This window comes from Salvelinus fontinalis, chromosome 22, assembly GCF_029448725.1.
Source record: "Salvelinus fontinalis isolate EN_2023a chromosome 22, ASM2944872v1, whole genome shotgun sequence".
Lineage (NCBI taxonomy): Eukaryota > Metazoa > Chordata > Actinopteri > Salmoniformes > Salmonidae > Salvelinus > Salvelinus fontinalis.
The window spans coordinates 23,905,564-23,929,034 of record NC_074686.1 but is presented as its reverse complement, the minus strand read 5'-3'; the positions used below and the strand labels follow the sequence as shown (position 1 = coordinate 23,929,034).

Sequence of the window (23,471 nt, the reverse complement as noted above, 5' to 3'; positions counted from 1 at the left end):
CTTCTCAACAGTTTTAACCCCCAAGCCATAAGACTCCTGAACAGGTAATCAAATGGCTACCTGGACTATTTGCATTGTGTGCCACCCCCAACCCCTCTTTTTACACTGCTGCTACTCTCTGTTCATCATATATACATAGTCACTTTAACCATATCTACATGTACATACTACCTCAATCAGCCCGACTAACTGCTGCCTATATGTAGCCTCGCCACTGTTATAGCCTCGCTACTGTATATAGCCTCACTACTGTTATTTTTCACTCTTTTTACGCTTGTTTTTATTTCTTTACTTACCTATTGTTCACCTAATACCTTTTTTGCACTGTTGGTTAGAGCCTGTAAGTATGCATTTCACTGTAAGGTCTACACCTGTTGTATTCGGTGCACGTGACAAATAAACTTTGATTTGATTTGATGCTCCAGATACTCAACAGATACTAGTCGTAAGAAGGCCAGTTTAATTGCTTCTTTAATTAGGACGACAGTTTTCAGCTGTGCTAATATAATTGAAAAAAGGTTTTCTAATGATCAATTAGCCTTTTAAAATGATAAACTTGGATTAGCTAACACAACGTGCCATTGGAACACAGGAGTGATGGTTGCTGATAATGGGCCTCTGTACGCCTATGTAGATATTCCATTAAAAATCAGCCATTTCCAACTACAATAGTCATTTACAACAATAACAATGTCTACACTGTATATAAGAATCAATTTGATGTTATTTTAATGGACAAAAAATTTGCTTTTCTTTCAAAAACAAGGAATTTTCTAAGTGACCCCAAACTTTTGAACGGTGGTGACCATCCAAAGCTAAATGGCAATAAATCACGAGGAGAGTGTCCATATTTCCTTTATTTCGATTTATGACATGCCTTTACAATGTATGGATGGTTTAATCAGTGCTAGGTCTTGAGTTTTATCACAAAGCTTCAGCTTTTTTCCCTAATAAAAAGAAAAGAAAATTGACAGGCAGAGAAGAAAGACAACAACCACATTCTCTCTGTTTTATGTTACTTTCACATCTTCGTTTTAGTGAGACAGTGAAAAACTAGGATATCAAAGTCAATTTCACTTCTATCAGCTCTTTCAAAGCAAACAGTAAAGAGTTAATTTCTCCTTTGTGTTGGTTCTATATACACTATCCTGGACATGAAAGGATTCCAAAACACATAAACCTTTGTCTGTGAAACGCTATGCTTTCTTCTTTCATGTCCAGAAACCGACTCTGAATGTGAAATAATTTGGTTAAAATGAGAAACAGAAAATGTGAGATATGTATTTCAGGCACTTAAACATTCTTCCAGACTCCTTGGCTTGGCTACACTGTGCTTTCTTCATTTGCAGTATGGTACATGTATTGAAAGAAAAAGTCTCCTCTCCTAAACCCATTACAAATCCATGAGACATGAACTCATGGCCTCTGCTCTACAGGACAATATAGTGCAAAAGGCTGTACAGTAGCACAACATTCAAATACAACAATTTAAAGGGATTTCAAGTTCCTTCTCACACACAACAACAATGTACCTATTTGCATTTAGTTTGATGTGACTAGGCCTACTTACTGTTGTAACTACCTGTTTAAACAACCTGTTGTAACTACCCGTTGTAACAGCCTGTTGTAACTAAATGTTGTAACTACCTGTTGTAACTACCTGTTGTAACAGCCTGTTGTAACTAAATGTTGTAACAGCCTGTTGTAACTAAATGTTGTAAATACCTGTTGTAACAGCCTGTTGTAACTACCTGTTGTAACAGCCTGTTGTAACTAAATGTTGTAACAGCCTGTTGTAACTAAATGTTGTAACAGCCTGTTGTAACTAAATGTTGTAACAGCCTGTTGTAACTACCTGTTGTAACAGCCTGTTGTAACAGCCTGTTGTAACTAAATGTTGTAACAGCCTGTTGTAACAGCCTGTTGTAACTACCTGTTGTAACAGCCTGTTGTAACTAAATGTTGTAACAGCCTGTTGTAACTAAATGTTGTAACTACCTGTTGTAACAGCCTGTTGTAACTACCTGTTGTAACTACCTGTTGTAACAGCCTGTTGTAACTACCTGTTGTAACAGCCTGTTGTAACTAAATGTTGTAACTACCTGTTGTAACAGCCTGTTGTAACTACCTGTTGTAACAGCCTGTTGTAACTAAATGTTGTAACAGCCTGTTGTAACTACCTGTTGTAACTACCTGTTGTAACAGCCTGTTGTAACTAAATGTTGTAACTACCTGTTGTAACAGCCTGTTGTAACTACCTGTTGTAACTACCTGTTGTAACAGCCTGTTGTAACTACCTGTTGTAACAGCCTGTTGTAACTAAATGTTGTAACTACCTGTTGTAACTACCTGTTGTAACTAAATGTTGTAACTACCTGTTGTAACAGCCTGTTGTAACTACCTGTTGTAACTACCTGTTGTAACAGCCTGTTGGAACTACCTGTTGTAACAGCCTGTTGTAACTAAATGTTGTAACTACCTGTTTTAACAGCCTGTTGTAACTACCTGTTGTAACAGCCTGTTGTAACTAAATGTTGTAACAGCCTGTTGTAACTACCTGTTGTAACTACCTGTTGTAACAGCCTGTGCTCATCGTATCATCAAATCCTCCCAAATTAACTGACCACCTTGCAGCTCTGGGAAAAAAAACGTAACTTTGTAAACATTCCTTTTCAAAATATATTATTTTTATCTGCATTGAATATGGAAAGAAACTTTAACTTTTCTCATTCTCTCACTTTCCTGCACATATTGCTCATTCCCTCACTTATCTCTCGTCTCTCTTCAATTCTTGCTTTCTCTCCCTCTCTCTCCCTCTCTGACCAGCCCTCCCCTCTCTCTCCATGGGATATTTTAGTGAACCCTTGTCACTGTGGTGGAAGTGAAATCCATTTAAATGAATGACAGCTGCAATTTGCTCTTCTAACTTTGCTGGGGGTATAACTGTACACACAGTGTTTTTAAAGGCAAGGTAAATGATGCATGCATCTATCTGCATTCTGAACGCAGCATGAGGTTGAACAGAAAGGGGATGTTTGTGTTGAAATTATTACAGTCTTCCCATTGCCAGGTTTGTGACGCTGAGGGTGCGTCGCAAACTGTACCCTATTCCCTACATAGTGCATTACTTCCACCAGGGTCCATAGGGCTTTATGCACTATGTAAGGAATAGGTTGGCATTTGGGACACAAACTATATGTACATTTTGGCTGAGAGAGGAAGCTTTGTGTGAGATACATTCCTCTGAATATGAATATGTATTCTATTTCAGGAAGCATAGACTGAGTCATAAAAAATCATAGCAAACGTTTTTTTTTATAGAAAAACCAAATGCACAGTATTGTTGTTGGGTGTTGTGTTAACACGTAACACGAAAAGCTTGTTCGGACTCAGGACATGAGAACTTGGACACTACTAGTGTACTGGTAAATCACATGACACACATACGAATCACTTGAATCTACCGAGTCTTTTGTGGGTCATTTGATATCTACCCCAAAAAACATTGTGCTACGTTATCTGACCATCACAAATCTACTAAGATGCAATGTATCAACTTTGTCGTTTCAAGACAACAACAACATACAGTACAGGGACTTGACAAAATGAATGAAGAAATTTGTAGTATTTTTACAGCACATCAGTAGTCTTTCAACAGTGTGATGTCGTGGTCATTTGAACAAATCATTGATTCCATTATTTCACATATGAAAATGAAAGGTCATTTTCATGATTGATGTTTGGGGCCTGTTATTTTTCAAATAAAATGAAACAAAGTATGCAGTTGGATGCACAAACACAGAACACTCTTCAGATTACCTTACAAAAGTTTAGTCCAACAAACCATTTCTACAGATTTTGCTCTAAAAAAGACTTATCAACCTATCAAAATTTTAACCTGAGATTCAGATTTTTTTAAACGATCTCAGAACAGATCTCAGAACAGATCTCAATGAAGCCATCTGTGTTACACCCATAGTCTATACCTTTCTGTTGCTCTGATCTGAACTAACTACCGTTGTCTATATTCTGACATCTACACTGTGCATTCCAAAATGCTTGACTTTAGATTGATGCCTACAGACAAACGCTAACGTTTGCATTTCTCCTCTTTCTCCTCTCCTCTTTTAAAAATTGGGGTTTCTCAATGTTTACCTTTGTATTTTACACATATTGAGTGTGAAGCTTCAAATATAAGGATCCAGGTTTAATCTATCATGATTTATTTTAAGTACATCACAGGTAGGACAAAATAAAAACATTTTCACAACAGAAGACATTACATCCATCTTGAAATTTGGAACCAGTTGTAAAAACTAGAAATATGGGTCCTATCTCCGTGTTTAGGTCGGAACTTCTGCTGTTCATGCATAGAATTAGAATCAATTAGTCATTCTAATTCTAGAGCTAATTAGACAATCTAATTCTATGGTATACAGTCAGTTCTCACTATAGGGATGTCACACCGGACTACTGATGTCCTATAGTATCCAGTAGTGATGATATCATGTTACACCACAGTACTGATGTCCTCCACCTCGTTGGGCTTCACAGGCTTGCTGGGGAGCGACTTGAGGTACTCCAGGTGTCGCCGGGCATCCTCCTGGTTCTGCCGTACGTAATACACCACGTAGGAGATGACCATGGCAAACCAGCCGAACATTGTCACCAGCATGGCGTAGTCCGTGGTCCTCTTGGCCAGGTTACACAGGTCTGTGTCCACCGCCAGGAAATGGCGTCCCTCCTGCTCCTGGAGTTCGGAGCTCCGGCAGAGGACGCGTGCAGCCGCCTCGTGGTTGTGGGCCATGCCGCCCAGTGCCTGCTGCAGGGTGCAGTCACAGTGCCAGGGGTTGTCGTCCACCAGGACCCGCGCTTTGAGCCGGGCGAACGCATCCTTGTGCACACTAGTGATGCGGTTGTGTGAGAGGTCGAGGACCTGCAGTGTGGCCTCCACGCCACTGAAGGCGCCCTCCCCCAGCGTCTCCACAGCATTGTGGGACAGATTGAGCTCCCGCAGCAGCCTCAGGCCCCGGAAGGCGTGGTCAGGGACGGCCATGATCTGGTTGTGGTCGAGGCGGAGCACGGCGGTGTCTGGAGGCAGGTCCGGGGGGATCTCTTTGAGCCGGGACCCGGTGCAGGTGACGTTGAGGCCAAGGAGGAGCCCCAGGGGCCCTGGGCCGAGGTGGAGGCCAGGGTCGGGTCGGGCCCGCTGGCAGACGCATCCCTTGGGACACATGGAGGCGGAAGGGAAGCACAGGGCCATGAGGACCAGGCTCTGGAGGAGCAGGCACATGGGGATGGAGCGGGACAGCCACATGTCCAGGGGAGTCATACTGGTGGGGACCACCAGCCCTCAGCATCCCGCCAAGAGACAGGGACACCACACCACTGGACCGACCCAAGAAGCAACGGACCGGCCACAGCTCATACCAAAAACTCCATACTGGAGACTGATGAGCCTCCACCAACACACTCCGTCTGTTCAGGCCTAGCAGGGCCTGTCACCAGTTGGACTCATGCTGTAATCACACCTGAAATAAAACAGATAGAAGCATTAAACAATATAAAAACTGCTTAATGAAGTACTGTATGTTCTTTGAACTACTTTTTTAGTGTGTAACTTTCGGTTTTAGCTGAAGTCAAAAAGACAAAACAGGAGCACCACGGTGTGTAAGTGAAAACAAACCACTCTGTTATATTCACATCATCATAATCTCATCATAACCGACTTCTGTTTGATATAAACGATATTACACAACTTGTTATATTTATGGCAAACTAGGCTACATGATAAGGTAAATCTAGGTTAGATGAATCACTGTCCTTAATACCTTAATAAACTTTTACTGCAGTGGGCTAAATCAGGGTCACACAGACGGTTTTGAAACAAAAGTATACACCTCACACACATGGTTATGGGCTTAGAAAAAGAAGACACTTGTACCATGTCAGATATAGAGTTGAAATGTATTACATTTTGAGTTTGCATCCCAATATTACACTTTATATACACTATAAATACAAAAGTATGTGGACACCCCTTCAAATGAGTGGATTATGCTATTTTGGCCACACCCTTTGCTGACAGGAGTATACAATCGAGCACGCAGCCATTGGCAGTAGAATGGCCTCACTGAAGAGCTCAGTGACTTTCAACCATCATAGGATGCCACCATTCCAATAAGACAGTTCATCAAATGTCTGCCCTGCTGAGCTGCCTCTGTCAACTGTAAGTGCTGTTATAGTTAAGTGGAAACATCTAGGAGCAACAACGGCTCAGCCACAAATTGGCAGGCCACAAAAGTTCACCGAACGGGAACACCGAGTGATGAAGCGCTTAGTGCGTAAGAATCATCTGTCCTCGGTTGCAACACTCACTACCAAGTTCCAAACTGCCTCTGGAAGCAACGTCAATACAATAACTGTTTGTCGGGAGCTTCATGAAATGGGTTTCCATGGCCGAGCAGCCGCACACAAGCCTAAGATCACCATGCCAAAGGCCAAATGCAGGCTGGAGTGGTGTAAAGCTCATCGCCATTGGACTCTGGAGCAGTGGAAACGGGTTCTCTGGAGTGATGAATCACGCTTCACCATCAGGCAGTCCAATGGACCAATCTCGGTTTGGCGGATGCCAAGAGAACGCTACCTGCCCGAATGCATAGTGCCAACTGTAAAGTTTGGTGGAGGAGGATTAATGGTCTGTGGCTGTTTTCATGGTTCGGGCCCCTTAGTTCCAGTGAAGGGAAACCTTAATGCAGTAGCATACAATGACATTCTAGACGATTCTGTTCTTCCAACTTTGAGGCAACAGTTTGGGGAAGGCCTTTTCCTGTTTCCGCATGACAATGCCCACTTGCACAAAGCGAGACCCATACATAAAAGGTTGGTGGAGATCGGTATGGAAGAACTTGACTGGCTTGCACAGAGCCATGACCTCAACCCCATCGAACACCTTTGGGATGAATTGGAACGTAGACTGCGAGCCAGACCTAATTGCCCAACATCAGTGCCAGATCTCACTAATGCTCTTGTGGTTGAATGAAAGCAAGTCTCTGCAGCAATGTTCCAACATCTAGTGGAAAGCCTTCCCAGAAGAGGCTGTTATAGCAGCAAAGGGGGGAACCAACTCCATATTAATGCTCATGAATGAGATGTTTGCCGAGCAGGTGGCACATACTTTTGGTCATGTAGTGTACATCACAGAAGACTGAAATTTTAAACAAAACCGTTTGACATAGAAACGATTTTCGGCGTTTATTTAAGAAATATGTTTACTCATTATGAAATTATAAAAATATGAATAACATTCCACCCATGAGGCCACTAGAGGGTGATTTAACTGCAGGAAAGGGCTACAACAACACATCCTTATGAACACACACTCTTTACTGAGACTTGACAATAAGCATGGACCTGTGAATCCCCCTGTCAATCAAACACTAGCCAGCTACAAACAATGTTGTTTATTTAGTCAATTAAGAACAGATTTTTATTTACAATGAGGACCTGTCAAACATGTACATTTTATTATCTGTGTAAGAGTGAGAATATAGTAAGTACACAGTAATGGGCAGTTATATAGGACAAGGGAAGCAATGTTTACTTATGTTCCCATTCATGACATATGATTGGTATCGTTAGTAAAACAAACACACACCTACTCTATTGTAAGCTTGTGTACTGTGGATAACAACACCACATTGGTTCCAAATGGCACCCTATTCCCTATGTAGTGCACTACTTTTGACTAGGGTCCATAGGGAATAAAGGTGCTATTTGGGCTTCTGTCTGGTAAGTGCTAAGTACAGTGGAGTGCAGCAGGCTGGTTTTATCAAGCCCCCCTCATTCTCCCTCTGTCACGCTGTAATGTCACCTTCTCATAACAGATCTTTGTCTGCAGAACATCACATAGGGAAGAAATTCACTTACAGTACAGGAACTCTACATTAACCAAACTGTACAATACAACCCTATTCAATCATAAAAATGCTATGCAATTATTTTCTGTCATATAACTTTCCCCATATCGAGATCCTACCTATCATGTTTATAAACACATGCTAACATGCAGTGCTTAATCTGTAAATTGGGAGGACCCGGAACACAAAGTGAGCGCGAGAGGGTGGGTTACCCGAGGGGCTCTTAAGGTACTGGAACACATTGAGAAAAAAAGTGACTAACACAATGTGGCAGCTCAGCAGACAGAGTAAACAGCCATGTGGCCTACTGTCTATGGTGGTTAAACGGACAGCACTCTCCAAGGTGCTGATTCATTCAAAGCATTTTAGACGTCACTGCAGTATGCCCACATATATGAGTGTAGCTGCGGGGCTTACACAAGTCAGAATCAGTGTACAGCAACATTTTAGACGTCATTGCAGTATGCCCACATATATGAGTGTAGCTGCGGGGCTTACACAAGTCAGAATCAGTGTACAGCAACATTTTAGACGTCACTGCAGTATGCCCACATATATGAGTGTAGCTGCGGGGCTTACACAAGTCAGAATCAGTGTACAGCAACATTTTAGACATCATTGCAGTATGCCCACATATATGAGTGTAGCTGCGGGGCTTACACAAGTCAGAATCAGTGTACAGCAACATTTTAGACGTCACTGCAGTATGCCCACATATATGAGTGTAGCTGCGGGGCTTACACAAGTCAGAATCAGTGTACAGCAACATTTTAGACATCATTGCAGTATGCCCACATATATGAGTGTAGCTGCGGGGCTTACACAAGTCAGAATCAGTGTACAGCAACATTTTAGACGTCATTGCAGTATGCCCACATATATGAGTGTAGCTGCGGGGCTTACACAAGTCAGAATCAGTGTACAGCAACATTTTAGACGTCATTGCAGTATGCCCACATATATGAGTGTAGCTGCGGGGCTTACACAAGTCAGAATCAGTGTACAGCAACATTTTAGACGTCATTGCAGTATGCCCACATATATGAGTGTAGCTGCGGGGCTTACACAAGTCAGAAGCAGTGTACAGCAACATTTTTAGACGTCACTGAAGAACACCCGCCATATGCAAATGCACACATAGTCAGCTGTGGGGCTTACAAGAACCATATGTCATATCATTTTCACGACATCAATGTAGCAGTAGAACAAATATCACAATATCAGAATATAACTTCAAATAAAATGAATTACTGTAGACTACAGCAGAACACACATATGAGAATATATAGGCTTCCTGACTATGTGATAATATGAAGCACATGTTCAGATTACCTTCACAGTACAGAACAAGTTTGTAAAGAAAAACAATTTTCCTACCTTAGTTTTCAAAACCTCCCACAATGACTCTCCCCATGTCAAGTTCATTTAACTCCTGACAGTCAATGTCTTGCTCAAAGCCATGAGCGGGCCTGTGGCAGAGACGTTTAGCCTCCTTCTAAGGCTGTTTTGAAGACTCTGGCTGTAGTGTCTATTTTTTCCTTTCGAGGGTTAACTATAACCTGGGTGTCCTCTTTAGCCTCATCTACAAGGCCTGCTGACACCAAATGTGCATTGGTTCAGGCATATTCAAAAAATAATAATTCTGAGGGCTCTTTGTTATTGTTTTTATGTCAAAGGCAGAGGATGTTACTGTACATTCCACCCTCTCTTTTGCTAGCTAGTTTAATCACTCCAGTCGTTTGTAGACCCAAGCTCCCTACCTTTTTGCATGTTGTACAGCCCAGCTTTGAATTCTGCATGACAAGCCCTTGGTTATACGTTTGTTGTTCTTGAACTGCAAATTGCACCTGCTTCGAGCACTTCGTCTGTGGATGAGGCACTGTCCCCCCCAGCTCCCGTCTCCCTCTCCCGCTGAGTCTGACTCGCTAGTAGGCCTACTAGATAGTGGAGGTGCCGGTGGTGATGCTGAACTGGCAGGATTAGCAGCGCTGATAGCTCAGGCATCCCCATTAGGAACAGTTTGCCCCTCACTCCTCTCCTCCAGCACTGACAATTCTCTGGCTCGTTCTGGGTTCGATTCACCATCTTTCTCAGGATTTTTGGACTTGAAAAATGTCATCAAACTTGATTGCCTTTTTTTATAAATGTTTTATTTGTCTTTCCCACGTTTCAAATTCAGTAGGGAGACAACTAGCCTAGTCTACGTGACGTGATTACGTAGGGACCTCTCCACTAGCTGACCACCACTACCAAGACCTGTGTAAGTAAGATCAGTTACTTACTCCACCGGCCTCCCCATAACCTCTATGTACAAATAGGAGAGCAGGTCTGGAATCAGTGTGTCAGGATAGGATGATTACACAGAAGGATCACCACGCTTTTACACGATGGTCTTTCTGGGGAGCGGGAGAAATAACAAGGCAACTTGATTTAACACTGATCGCTTTATTAGAATGTTTACAGTGCGAACAGTGAAACAATTAATAAATCATGCCGATAGAGGTACCGGATCTGGGCAAATAGGTGCCAGAATGAACAAAGTCAAATCTGAGAGGTGCCGGATCCTGTTCCGGCAGGATCCGGCTCAAATTAAGCACTGCTAACATGTGTCTGTCAGATCTCCCTGAGGTGTTGATAAAAACACATTAATTACCGAGCTTGAACAGGATAAGATCATGAAAAATGTATCCACTTAAGACATATGATCAATTCTGCATCAGATTATGTACAGCTTTACTATACTGCCCAGCAGCTTGATGGGAGGCATTGTAGAACGCTCCAGAATGCAGTGATTGCTAATGGACATGGGCGTCTGCCCATTTCTGGGAAAAAGAGATACTGATAACCATAGAAATAATAATAACCTATGTAGGTTGAGGGAGCAGCCCTATCTCTCCCCACAGCCTGTGTTGTTTAATAGAGCCTATGATGATGAGAGAAAGAGAAAGAGCGAGAGAGTGAGAGCGAGAGAGAGAGGGAGAGAGAGAAAGGTTTAGAGAGAGACAGAGTGATGGAGATAGGGAAGCATCTGTGTTGTCTGTATGAGGCCGTCTCCCCCGTGAGCACCAGGCACAGGGGCTCAAGTGAGTCTAGGTTCAAATGTCATCTGCCAAAAAGCTGAATTGCATGCAGGCATGTCATCCATCATCGACGACTAGAAAAATGGCAAAGCAACACAAGTGACAGTTGGTATCCACATTGATGAGGGATTTTGAATGCATCATCTTCAGAGGCCCCTGGAGGGGACAATATAGGCTGTGTGTCACTGGGAGCGTGTGAGCTTTGAGTCCTTTCAAGTCCAATGACTGACTGACTGAAGTCATACCATCATTTTCAATTCAGCCAGTAATGACCTGGCTGAATTCAGCTGGTGGCCCTCTCCTGTCTCTGGTCACAGTGTACAAGGTTGTTCACATACTGGGTTAAAATAGGCACCGGTGAACTCAGCCGCGAGGCAGCGACCATTTCTATTTTTGGCACCACTGAAATTTTCATTTCACAAATCAAGAAGAACATGATTGCCCTGTTATTCAGATTCAGTGGAACCATTAAAACGTTCATAAATTGAATAAAGTGCTTACTTTATACATGCAGTCTTTCTATTATCATATTGGTTAGCAGTATGGTTTTGAAAATTGTGAAAAATCTGACCAATTACACTATATATACAAAAGTATGTGGACACCCCTTCAAATGAGTGGATTTAGCTATTTCAGTCACACCCTTTGCTGACAGATGTATAATATTGAGCACACAGCCTTGCAATCTCCATAGACAAACATTGGCAGTAGAAGGGCCTTACTGAAGAGCTCAGTGACTTTCGACGTGGCACCGTCATAGGATGCCACCTTTCCAACAAGTCAGTTTGTAAAATTTCTGCCCTGCTAGACCTGCCACGGTCAACTGTAAGTGCTGTTATAGTGAAGTGGAAACGTCTAGGAGCAACACCGGCTCAGCCGCGAAGTGGTAGGCCACACAAGCTCACAGAATGGGACTGCAGAGTGTTGAAGCGCGTAGCACGTAAAAATCGTCTGTCCTCGGTTGCAACACTCACTACCGGGCAAAGCTTGCCTTCATTGGACTCTGGAGCAGTGGAAACGCATTCTCTGGAGTGATGAATCACGCTTCACCATCTGGCAGTCCGACGGACAAATCTGGGTTTGGCAAATACCAGGAGAACACTACCTGCCCGAATGCATACTGCCAACTGTAAAGTTTGGTGGAGGAGGAATAATGGTCTGGGGCTATTTTTCGTGGTTCGGGCTAGGCCCCTTAGTTCCAGTGAAGGTAAATCTTAATGCTACAGCATACAATGACATTCTAGATGATTATGTGCTTCCAACTTTGTGGCAACAGTTTGGGGCAGGCCCTTTCCTGCTACCGTGCACAAAGTGAGGTCCATACATGTAGTGTATCATGTCATCAATGTCAACTTAGATTTTTGTTTTCAGTTTTCTGTCATCTAATGATTTTAAGGGGTAGAGGCTGGGCAATGGATATTTTTACCATTACTGGAAAAAGAGCAATCCTTTACAAAAATCTGATTTTTAAATGCAATTACCCATGAACAAAAATAAAAATGCAACATGTAACAATTTCTAAGATTTTACAGAGTTACAGTTCATATAAGGAAATCAGTCAACTAAATTAAATAAATTAGGCCCTAATCTATGGATTTCACATGACTGGGAATACAGATATGCATCTGTTGGTCACAGATACATTAATAAAAAGGTAGGGGCGTGGATCAGAAATCCAGTCAGTATCTGGTGTGACCACCATTTGCCTCATGCAGCGCGACACAGCTCCTTCACATAGAATTGATCAGGCTGTTGATTGTGGCCTGTGGAATGTTGCCCCACTCCTCTTCAATGGCTGTGTGAAGTTTCTGGATATTGGCGGGAACTGGAATACGCTGTCATACATGTTGATCCAGAGCATCCCAAACATGCTCAATGCGTGACATGTCTGGTGAGTATGCAGGCCATGGAAGAACTGGGACATTTTCAGCTTTGAGGAATTGGGTACAGATCTTTTCGACATGCGGCAATGCATTATCATGCTGAAACATGAGGTGATCTCGTCACGGTATCTCTGTGCATTCAAATGGCCATCGATAAAATGCAATTGTGTTCATTCTCCGTAGTTTCAGCCTGCCCATACCATAACCCCACCGCCACCATGGGGCACTCTGTTCACAACGTTGACTTCCACAGCTTCATCAGCTGTCTGGGTTGCTTGTTTCAGACGATCCCACATGCGAAGATGCCGGATGTTGAGGTCCTGGGCTGGTGTGGTTACTCGTGGTCTACGGTTGTGAGGCTGGTTGGACATACTGCCAAATTCTCTTAAAACTATGTTTTAGGCGACTTATGTTAGAGAAATTAACATTCAACTTGAGGCATTGTGTTGTGTGTCAAGACAGGATTGTGTTGAGGCACAGATCTGCAGCATTGAAGGTCCTTAAGAACACAGTGACCTCCACCTCCAAGTTTGGAACCATCAAGACTCTTCCTAGAGCTGACCACCCAGTCAAACTGAGCAATTTGGGTAGAAGGGCCTTGGTCAGTGAGGTGACGAAGAACCCGATGGTTACTTTGACAGAGCTCCAGAGTTCATCTGTGGAAATGGGAGAACCTTCCAGAAGGATAACCATCTCTGCAGCACTCCACCAATCAGACCTTTATGGCAGAATGGCCAGACGGAAGCCACTACCTCAGTAAAAGGCACATGACAGCCCGCTTAGAGTTTGCCAAAAAGCACCTAAAGGACTCTCAGGCCATGAAAAACAAGATTATCTGGTCTGATGAAACCAAGATTGAACTCTTTGGCCTGAATGCCAAGTGTCACGTCTGGAGGAAACCAGGGACCGCTCATCACCTGGCCAATGCCATCCCTACGGTGAAGCATGGTGGTGGCAGCATCATGTTGTGGGGATGTTTTTCAGTGGCAGGGACTGGGGGACTAGTCAGGATCGAGGGAAATAGGAACGGAGCAAAGTACAGAGAGATCCTTGATGAAAACCTGCTTCAGAGTACTCAGGACCTCAGACTGGGGCGAAGGTTCACCTTCCAACAGGACAATGACCTTAAGCACACAGTCAAGACAACGCAGGAGTGGCTTCGGGATAAGAGTCCAGACTTGAACCCGATCGAACATCTCTGGAGACCTGAAAATAGCTGTGCAGCGACACTCCCCATCCAACCTGAGAACTTGAGAGGATCTGCAGAGAAGAATGGGCGAAACTCAAATACAGGTGTGCCAAGCTTGCAGCGTCATACCCAATAAGACTCGAGGCTGTAATCGCTGGCAAAAAGTGCTTCTACAAAGTACTGAGTAAAGGATCTGAATACTTATGTAAATGTGATTGAAAAAAAAACTTTTTTAATACATTTACAAAAATGTCTAAAAACCTGTTTTTGCTTTGTCATAATGGGGTATTGTGTGTAGACTGATAAGGGGGAACACGATTTAATACATTATAGAAAAAGGCTGTAATTTAACAAAACAAATAATTTAACAAAATTCAAGGGGTCTGAATACTGCCCAAATGTACTGTACTTCCATTAGTTTTTTAAAAACAGTACCGGTTACCTTCAGATGAGTCCCGTGACACTTGCGGGGGTCGTTTACATGATTTACCAATTTCGGGATGTCTCATAGTCTGACAAACACCACTATAGCTCTGCCACCTTTCACCACAGATGAGGAAGTGTTACACTGGTGGATGCAGTGGATTGAGATGCATCCAATGCAATAAAAGCAGATGTCTCTAATTTAAACTGATGGATTTTGATGGGGATTTTGTTGTTATGTAACTTAGATTGACGTACCGGTGCGTCAATCGACTCTAGGGGGTTAATCATCTTCTGGATATGCCACACCTGTCAAGTGGATGGATTATCTTGGCAAAGGAGAAATGCTCACCAACAGGGATGTAAACAAATTTGTGCACAAAATTGTAGAGAAATACGCTTTTTGTGCATATGGACATTTTCTGAGATCTTTTGTTTTAGAGCATGAAAAAAGGTCATGTGTGGCTCAGTTGGTAGAGCATGGTGCTTGCAATGCCAGGGTTGTGGGTTTAATTCCTATCGGGGACCAGTATGGGGGAAACGTATGTACTCACTACTGTAAGTCGCTCTGGATAAGAATGTCTGCTAAATTACAAAAATGTAAACATGATGCATTTATATTTTTGTTCAGTGTAAATTGGTCTGTAATCACAATCTAGCAGGCACTCTAGAACTGGGATGGACTCCCAATCAACTACAATCATGCATGGGCTTTGTAAATAGCACTTAGGCTATGTAGTGGCTGCTCAATCATTTTCTCCCCAATGGGCTTGTAAGTAAGCATTTCAAGATGCGGTCTACCGATGTACCTGTTGTATTCGGCGCATGTGAAAAATAACATTTGATTTGATTTGTAAGAGCTTTGACTTCCAGGGATGTCAACCAAAGCTTACATGTGAAGCTATTTCCTATGACAAATCTCAACATGGCAGTAAGGATGAATCATGAAGTAAAGAAAAATAAAGGCATCCATCGCAAAACACTGTCAGACTGGAAGTATTAGCCTGAAGTCAAATGAATGGTCCAGAGTTCAATAAGATATCTCTTGGATATGACCCCACCATAAGGTCAGAGAATAAATGATGTCTATTGTCTCATTACTATACATTTACAAAACAATCACTAGAATATAATGTAACATCAATGTTATGACTGTAATAATTAGTGCTACTACACAGGTATTAGAGAAATGTGATGTACACCATCATTGTATTAAAAGGCAGAGTAATTTGATTGGTTCAAGACTTGGAGTTTAAATGTATATTGACACAACGGTGACCCTATTTCTATCATTTATCATAGCATATGGCCATTCTATTACTTAAGTTGCATGTTCCTGTCAAGGCCATATTTATGGGTTAGCATCAACATGAAATTCAACCAAGATGTGGACTGCATCCAAAATGGCACCCTATTCCATACATAGTACACTACTTTGTACCATAGCTGTGGTGCACTACATAGGAAATTGGGTGCAATTTGGGATGCAAATTTAGACCTAAAGCGGACTTGCCTACTGTGTTTTCTTGACCCATATAGTACTACATCACTTGATACATTTTGTGATAATTAAATAAACATCATTATTAAGGATTAACTATTTATGGATATCATAAGGTGAATGCACCAATTTGTAAGTCGCTCTGGATAAGAGCGTCTGCTAAATTACTTAAATGTAAATGTAAATGTTATGCAAATAGTCTTGAGCTGGATCTGGGGATATCGAATTACAATAGAAATGGGTCTGAGCAAATGATAGCCAAGCTATTCCTCAAACAGACTAGTCTGCAAGTGTTATAAACGGCATGGCATAGCATTTCCCAAACAAATAGACCATGCCCCATGGTAAAGAATATGATTTATGAGTAGCCAAGCATACACAAAGTCGTAAACTTTTTTAGGTAGGCCTATAGGTCTGCATGTACGCCTTTAGTTTATCAGTTATATATTATCATTATGATATTCCTACATTACATTATTATAGTATGAGTTTTGATATGATATAATGAGTAAACACTAATGATAAGGAGGACACCCCGCAGTGTGAGCCTGCTCGTCATCAAGGTGAATTTCTTCCTATTGCGCACTCCGTGGCTCAACCATCAACCGTTAACCCTGCTCTCGAGCTCGGCGCCTGAATGCGACGTACTACAGGGTACCCGGCTCCCCTTTCTGACCCGCGCAGCTGTTATTTTATACATGTAAAAAAATCACTGCCATGATTAAACTACAGTATTTCATTGCGGCATTCATGTAAAGATGTCACCCATGGAACAATGTCCTGTTCAAGTATTTACCAAGGACATAACAGCAATGTTATTGCAGGTATCCTATAATACCATTATTCTAATAGAGTAATAACAATACATTCGATATAGCTACCTACAATAAACAGTATTTGAGTGATCAGAGAACATCAATGTAGCTGTGAAGCAACACATTCAATCGTCACATGGCACATGAATAATAATATTAATTTAAAACATGGTGGATTTTGAAATAACCCCCAAAAATGATATATGACGACCCCAAACCCATCTATTTTCATTTTTTCCCCTCATATCTGACTAACAACAATCATATCTGACTAACAACAATCACCAACTGAAAAGAAAAAGAAAGGTGGAAAGCCAGCATGAAAATGAGCTCATACATACGTATGTGTGTGTGCTGCGCGTGTAGAGGAGGTGAGGAGCAACAGGCGACATATGTTTCCATTCTCACCTGCAATAGAAGCAACCGTCAGTCTCTCAATTTCAGACTTTGACATTCTAAACGGATCGTTACAACGCAATCTTCCTTCTCCAGTAGTTTCCTATCCTCGTCAAAAATGTTGGAATAGCGCAGTTGAAATTCACATTTTTACAATTGCTTGTTGCTGCTCAGTATTGAACGTGAAAGGAGTGTGACTGAGCTCAAGCTGGCAAGGGAGGGGTTTGCGAGACGAGCATTGAAGGCGACAGTGTTCACCCGGAGCGCGCGCGGGGATGAACGGTCAGACAGACAGTAGGTGTTGCCCCAGTGTCTGTTGGGTTCTTCTGACTAATTCAATCCATTTATAATATATCATCACATACGTTCGGTCTTTTGCATCGTCGTAAAACTAAAAGGAGAGCTGTTGAGTTAAGACAAATTGTAGGTGCATTTCACTGTTAGTCTACACCTGTTGTTTACAAGCATGTGACTAATAAAATTGGATTTGATTTGTGTCCGCGGTCAGTCATCCCACTCTATCTGCATAACACTTCAATCAGTCAATGGTAGAAATATTATCCAAAATATTGCTCTTTCAGTGATTCACGTTTGAATTGTAGTCTATCACATTGGTCCGCATTTGAAAATACCCTATACTAAAGACTTTTCTGTGACTATTAGTCTGCTCACACAGCAAGTACAGGTAGCCTACATAATGTGATCAGGAGCCCACATTTACCATGGTACTTAATGTGTAGCCCACATTTACCATGGTACTTACTGTGTAGCCCACATTTACCATGGTACTTACTGTGTAGCCCACATTTACCATGGTACTTACTGTGTAGCCCACATTTACCATGGTACTTACTGTGTAGCACACATTTACCATGGTACTTACTGTGTAGCACACATTTACCATGGTACTTACTGTGTAGCCCACATTTACCATGGTACTTAATGTGTAGCCCACATTTACCATGGTACTTAATGTGTAGCCCACATTTACCATGGTACTTACTGTGTAGCCAACATTTACCATGGTACTTAATGTGTAGCCCACATTTACCATGGTACTTAATGTGTAGCCCACATTTACCATGGTACTTAATGTGTAGCCCACATTTACCATGGTACTTAATGTGTAGCCCACATTTACCATGGTACTTAATGTGTAGCCCACATTTACCATGGTACTTACTGTGTAGCCCACATTTACCATGGTACTTACTGTGTAGCCCACATTTACCATGGTACTTACTGTGTAGCCCACATTTACCATGGTATTTATGAGTCACATGAAGCTGTCACTGCCACGTGACTGTCAGGGGAATCTGAAGGGAACTGTATTTGTAAAATGGCCATGGTGGCCACCAGCAACCATGCCCATGTTGGCCAAGCAGGATCTCCCTCACTCTCTCACATAACAGGCAGGATCTCCCTCACTCTCTCACATAACAGGCAGGCACTCACTCACTGGATGGTCAGGACTGGGGACACCCAATTGTGACGATGGCATGAGGGGCCCTAGAGATTCCCTGGGGGCCAGACACCACATGACATCAAGTGACTTCTGAGTTTGGTCATAGCCTGGCCAGGCTACCATGTGTAGAGTTTAAAATGACATTTAGGACTCAAGAGTTACGGTGCCTTCGGAAAGTATTCAGACCCCTTCACTTTTTACACATTTTGTTACGTTACAGCCTTATTATAAAATCGATTAAAGAAATATTTTTCCGCATCAATCTACACACAATACCCCATAATGACAAAGCGAAAACAGGTTCAGACATTTTAGCAAAGGTATAAAAAAACAAAAACAGAAATATATTATTTATATAAATATTCAGACCCTTTGCTATGAGACTCGAAATTGAGCTTAGGTGCATCCTGTTTCCATTGATCATCCTTGGGATATTTCTACAACTTGATTGGAGTCCACCTGTGGTAAATTCAATTGATTTGACATGATTTGGAAAGGCACACACCTGTCTATATAAAGTCCCACAGTTGACAGTGCATGTCAGAGCAAAAAGGAATTGTCAGTTTCTGAAGCATTGAAGGTCCCCAACTACACAGTGGCCTCCATCATTCTTAAATGGAAGACGTTTGGAACCACCAATACTATTCTGACAGCTGGCCGCCAGATGCTAACTCTGACATAGCTCAAGTGTTCCTCTGAGGAGACGGGAGAACCTTCCAGAAGGACAACCATCTCTGCAGCACAGCCTTTATGGTACAGTAGCCAGATGGAAGCCCCTCAGTAAAAAGCACATGACAGCCCACTTGGAGTTAGCCAAAAGGCACCTAAAGGACTCTCAGACCATGGGAAACAAGATTCACTGGTCTGATGAAACCAAGATTGAACTCTTTGGCCTGAATGCCAAGCATCACGTCAAGAGGAAACCAGGCACCGCTCATCACCTGCCCAATACCATCTCTATGGTGAAGCATGGTGATGGCAGCATCATGCTGTGGGGATGTTTTTCCACGGCAAGGACTGGGAGACTAGTCAGGATCGAGGTAAAGATGAACAGAGCACAGTACAGAAAGATCCTTGATGAAAACCTGCTCCAGAGAGCTCAGGACCTCAGACTGGGGGCGAAGATTCACCTTCCAACAGGACAACGACCCTAAGCACACAGCCAAGACAACGTAGGAATGGCTTCAGGACAAGTCTCTGACTGTCCTTGAGTGGCCCAGCCAGAGCCCTACAAACAATACCCCATAATGTCGAAGAGGAATTATGTTTATAGACATTTTTACAAAATATAATAAAAAATGTGAAGTCGAAATGTCTTGAGTCAATAAGTATTCAACCCCCTTGTGATGACACAGATTCAACCACAAAAATCAGACAGATTTTCCAATGCCTCGCAAAGTAGGAAATCTATTAGTAGATCGGTAAAAATAAGAATAAACAGACATTCAATATCCCTGTGAGCATGGTGAAGTTATTAATTACACTTTGGATGGTGTATCAATACACCCCGTCACTACAAAGTCCTTCCTAACTAAGTTGCCGGAGAGGAAGGAAACTTCTCAGGGATTTCACCATGAGGCCAATTGTGACTTTAAAACAGTTACATAGTTTAATGGCTGTGATAGAAGAAAACTAATGATGGCGCAACAGCATTGTAGTTACTCCACAATACTAACCTAATTGACAGAGTGAAAAGATGGAAGCCTGTACGGAATTGAAATTTTCCAAAAAATGCATCCTGTTTGAAACAAGACACTAATACTCCAACAAATGTGGCAAAGTTATTCATTTTTGTCCAGAATACAAAGTGTTATGTTCGGAGCAAATGCAACACAACACATTACTGAGTACCACTCTCAATATTTTCAAGCATAGTGGTGGCTGCATCGTGTTATGGGTATGCTTGTAATCATTAAGGACTGGGGAGTTTTCAGGATATAAAAGAAATGGAATATAGCTAAACACAGGCAAAATCCTAGAGGAAAACATGGTTCAGTCCACTCACTGACAATAACCTAAAGCACAAGGCTAAATCTACACTGGAGTAGCTTACCAAAAAGACAGTGAATGTTCCTGAGTGGCCGAGTTACAGTTTTGACTTAAATCTACTTTAAAGTGCTACGGCAAGACCTGAACATGGTTGCCTAGCAATGATCAACTACCAATTTGACAGACCTTGAAGAATTTCGAAAAGAATAATGGGCAAATGTTGCACAGTCCAGGTGTGGAAATCTCTTAGAGACTTACCCAGGAAGATTCACAGCTGTAATCTCTGCCAAAGGTGCATTGACTCAGGGTTGTGAATGCTTATGTAAATGAGATATTTCTGTATTTCATTATCAACAAATTTGTAAAAATCTCTAAAAACATGTTTTTACTTTGTCATTTTAGGGTATTGTGTGTAGACGGGTGAGAGAAAAGAATTATTTAATCCATTTTGAATTCAGACTGTAACACAACAACATTTGGAATAAGTCAAGGGGTATGAATACTTTCCAAAGGCACTGTATTTACATGCAACAGTCCTTTACTCATATTAAGCAGTTAGTGATAAGCTGAGTTATATCAACCACACACAAATCATCCGGTGATTAATTTGATTGGGTCTAGCTGCCTCCACGACAAGAGACATTTTCCTTTTCGCCATTAAAAGGTTATGTTTTGTTACGGTTATTTGCATACTAAGTATTTCATTATTTCCAGCCAATAAGAAGTTATCTGATGGATGATTTGGAGAGGAAAGAATGATGAATGGTTAGGTATATTACCTATTAAGCATATCTATCAGGCCATTAGCCTTTCTGGGTAACCACAGCGATCAAACTCTGCCCGCAACACAGATAATGTTTATTTAAATGTAATGAGATGGGCCTATAATTCCTCAATTGCCATGTAATGGTTACCAATACATAGAATTCCTCAATTGCAATGTTTAAGCCTACAATAAATAATTTTCTCAAGCCTGTCATTTCATATAGACTGCACGTACAAAACATTAGGAAGACCTGCTCTTTCCATGACGTTGTAGACTGACCAGGTGAATCCAGGTGAAAGCAATGATCCCTTCTTGATGTCACTTGTTAAATCCACTTCAATCATTATAGATGAAGGGGTGGAGACAGGTTAAAGAAGGATTTTTAAGCCTTGAGACAATTGAGACATGTATTGTGTATGTGTGCCATTCAGAGGGTGAATGGGCAAGACAGAATATTTAAGTGCCTTTGAACTCAATATAGAAGCTCATCATTGAGAGTGTGATAATGGGTTAATACGCAATCAAGTTAACACAATAAACGTTAACAACATATTCCATTAGGGTCTTCTGGCTTTCATACCAGATACAGACTAATATGATGATACTGTGTGTTTGAAATTGGTGTGGGGACTTTTCTAATGAATCTGAAACATCTAGAGTGATATTCACTTTATTTGTAGAGCCAATACATACCTAGCAATAGTAAGTGACTAAGGGAGACTTATTGGTGCAACGTGTACACTAATAATCGGGAAGCAAGTACAGGGAGTGAATTCAGTAAATAAACGAACATGGAACAAAACAAGAAACAGAGTCAATAACACCTGGGGAAAGAACCAAAGAGAGTGACAGATATAGGGGAGGTAATCAGGAAGGTGATGGAGTCCTGGTGAGTCTCATGAAACGCAGGTGCACGTAACGATGGTGGCAGGTGTGCGTAATAATGAATAAACTGGGAGTAGACGTGACAATTGGAGAAATGTCCTATGATTCCTCATGTGGAGGGAGTGGAAAGACCTCTTCCTCTTCTTCATGCCTCTACACTAGGAGGGGAAATCCCTATAGATGTGGCAAATTTTCCTATCCAGCTCAAAGGTCCGGTGCCAGCGTAAGCTGCAAGAACATCTGCGTAGAGGGAGAGTTGATGCATTTTGTACAGTAAGACTGTTCTACAAGTCCATTCAATAACCTGGGTGATCTGCATGCCACAGCAGAATGGGATAGGTATTAGCTTGGAGAACTAAGGGAAGTCTTCACATGTGAGGCAAAGTAATTCACGTGAGTTTTGTTCACTAAACCCAAGTGGCGTAGCGGTATAATGCACTGCATCTCAGCGCAAGAGGCTACAGTCCCTGGTTCAAATCCAGGCTATATCACATCTGGCCGTGATTGGGAGTGCCATAGGGCAGAGCACAATAGGCCCAGCGTTGTCCGGGTTTGGCCGGGGTAGGCCGTCCACTGTAATTAAGAATTTGTTCTCAACTGACGTGTAGTTAAATAAGATGAAACATCTTCGTTACACTTAATGGTGGACGATGGGCTGCAGTACTCCTGTTGAGAAGAACTCTGTGGCTGGCTCAAATTATGACCTCAACAATTTATACCTTCTAACAGGGGTGGAAGAGAACCCATTTCTGTGTGCACAGCTAAGAACAAACCCAATCTCTATGCATGGTTCCTCGAAAGCCTGAAAGCTAGCCTTTGAAGTGCTTAGACAGAACTTAACTAATGACTTAGAAAGCATACACTTAAATTAAATACACTGGATCTACTCCATTAGCCAGAGAGAGGATCAAATTGAATTGACATAAAAACTATGGGCCGTTCTATCTCTCCTCCTAATCTGCATGGCAGAGTGCTATCTAATCTCAGTGGATAAGGTAATTACCGTTTTGCGTTTGTATTAGATCAGTTCAAATGGCCTCTTTCTCCCTCCTCTGGGCCACATCAGATTGAGTCACCGGCTTCGTCCCAAATGGTACCCTATTCCCTTTTATAGTGCACTACTTTTGACCCGGGCCCATAGGGAATAAGGTGCCATTTGG

General features: G+C 42.1%; 1 protein-coding gene across 1 annotated transcript; it reads right to left on the bottom strand.

Annotated features, from left to right (window-relative positions):
* Positions 1-839: 839 nt before the first annotated feature.
* On the bottom strand, positions 840-17,519 carry LOC129820066 (leucine-rich repeat-containing protein 3B-like). Its single transcript, XM_055876898.1, has 2 exons — positions 17,219-17,519; positions 840-5,531 (listed from the first exon to the last, which is right to left on the bottom strand). Exon 2 carries the CDS (start codon positions 5,330-5,332, stop codon positions 4,511-4,513), a length of 822 nt encoding a protein of 273 aa, XP_055732873.1. The 5' UTR covers positions 5,333-5,531; positions 17,219-17,519; the 3' UTR covers positions 840-4,510.
* Between the last annotated feature and the right edge of the window lie 5,952 nt (positions 17,520-23,471).

What these genes read in the sequence shown, in the direction of transcription:
- LOC129820066 (XM_055876898.1), bottom strand. Translation starts at nt 5,332, where the DNA reads ATGACTCCCCTGGACATGTGGCTGTCCCGCTCCATCCCCATGTGCCTG.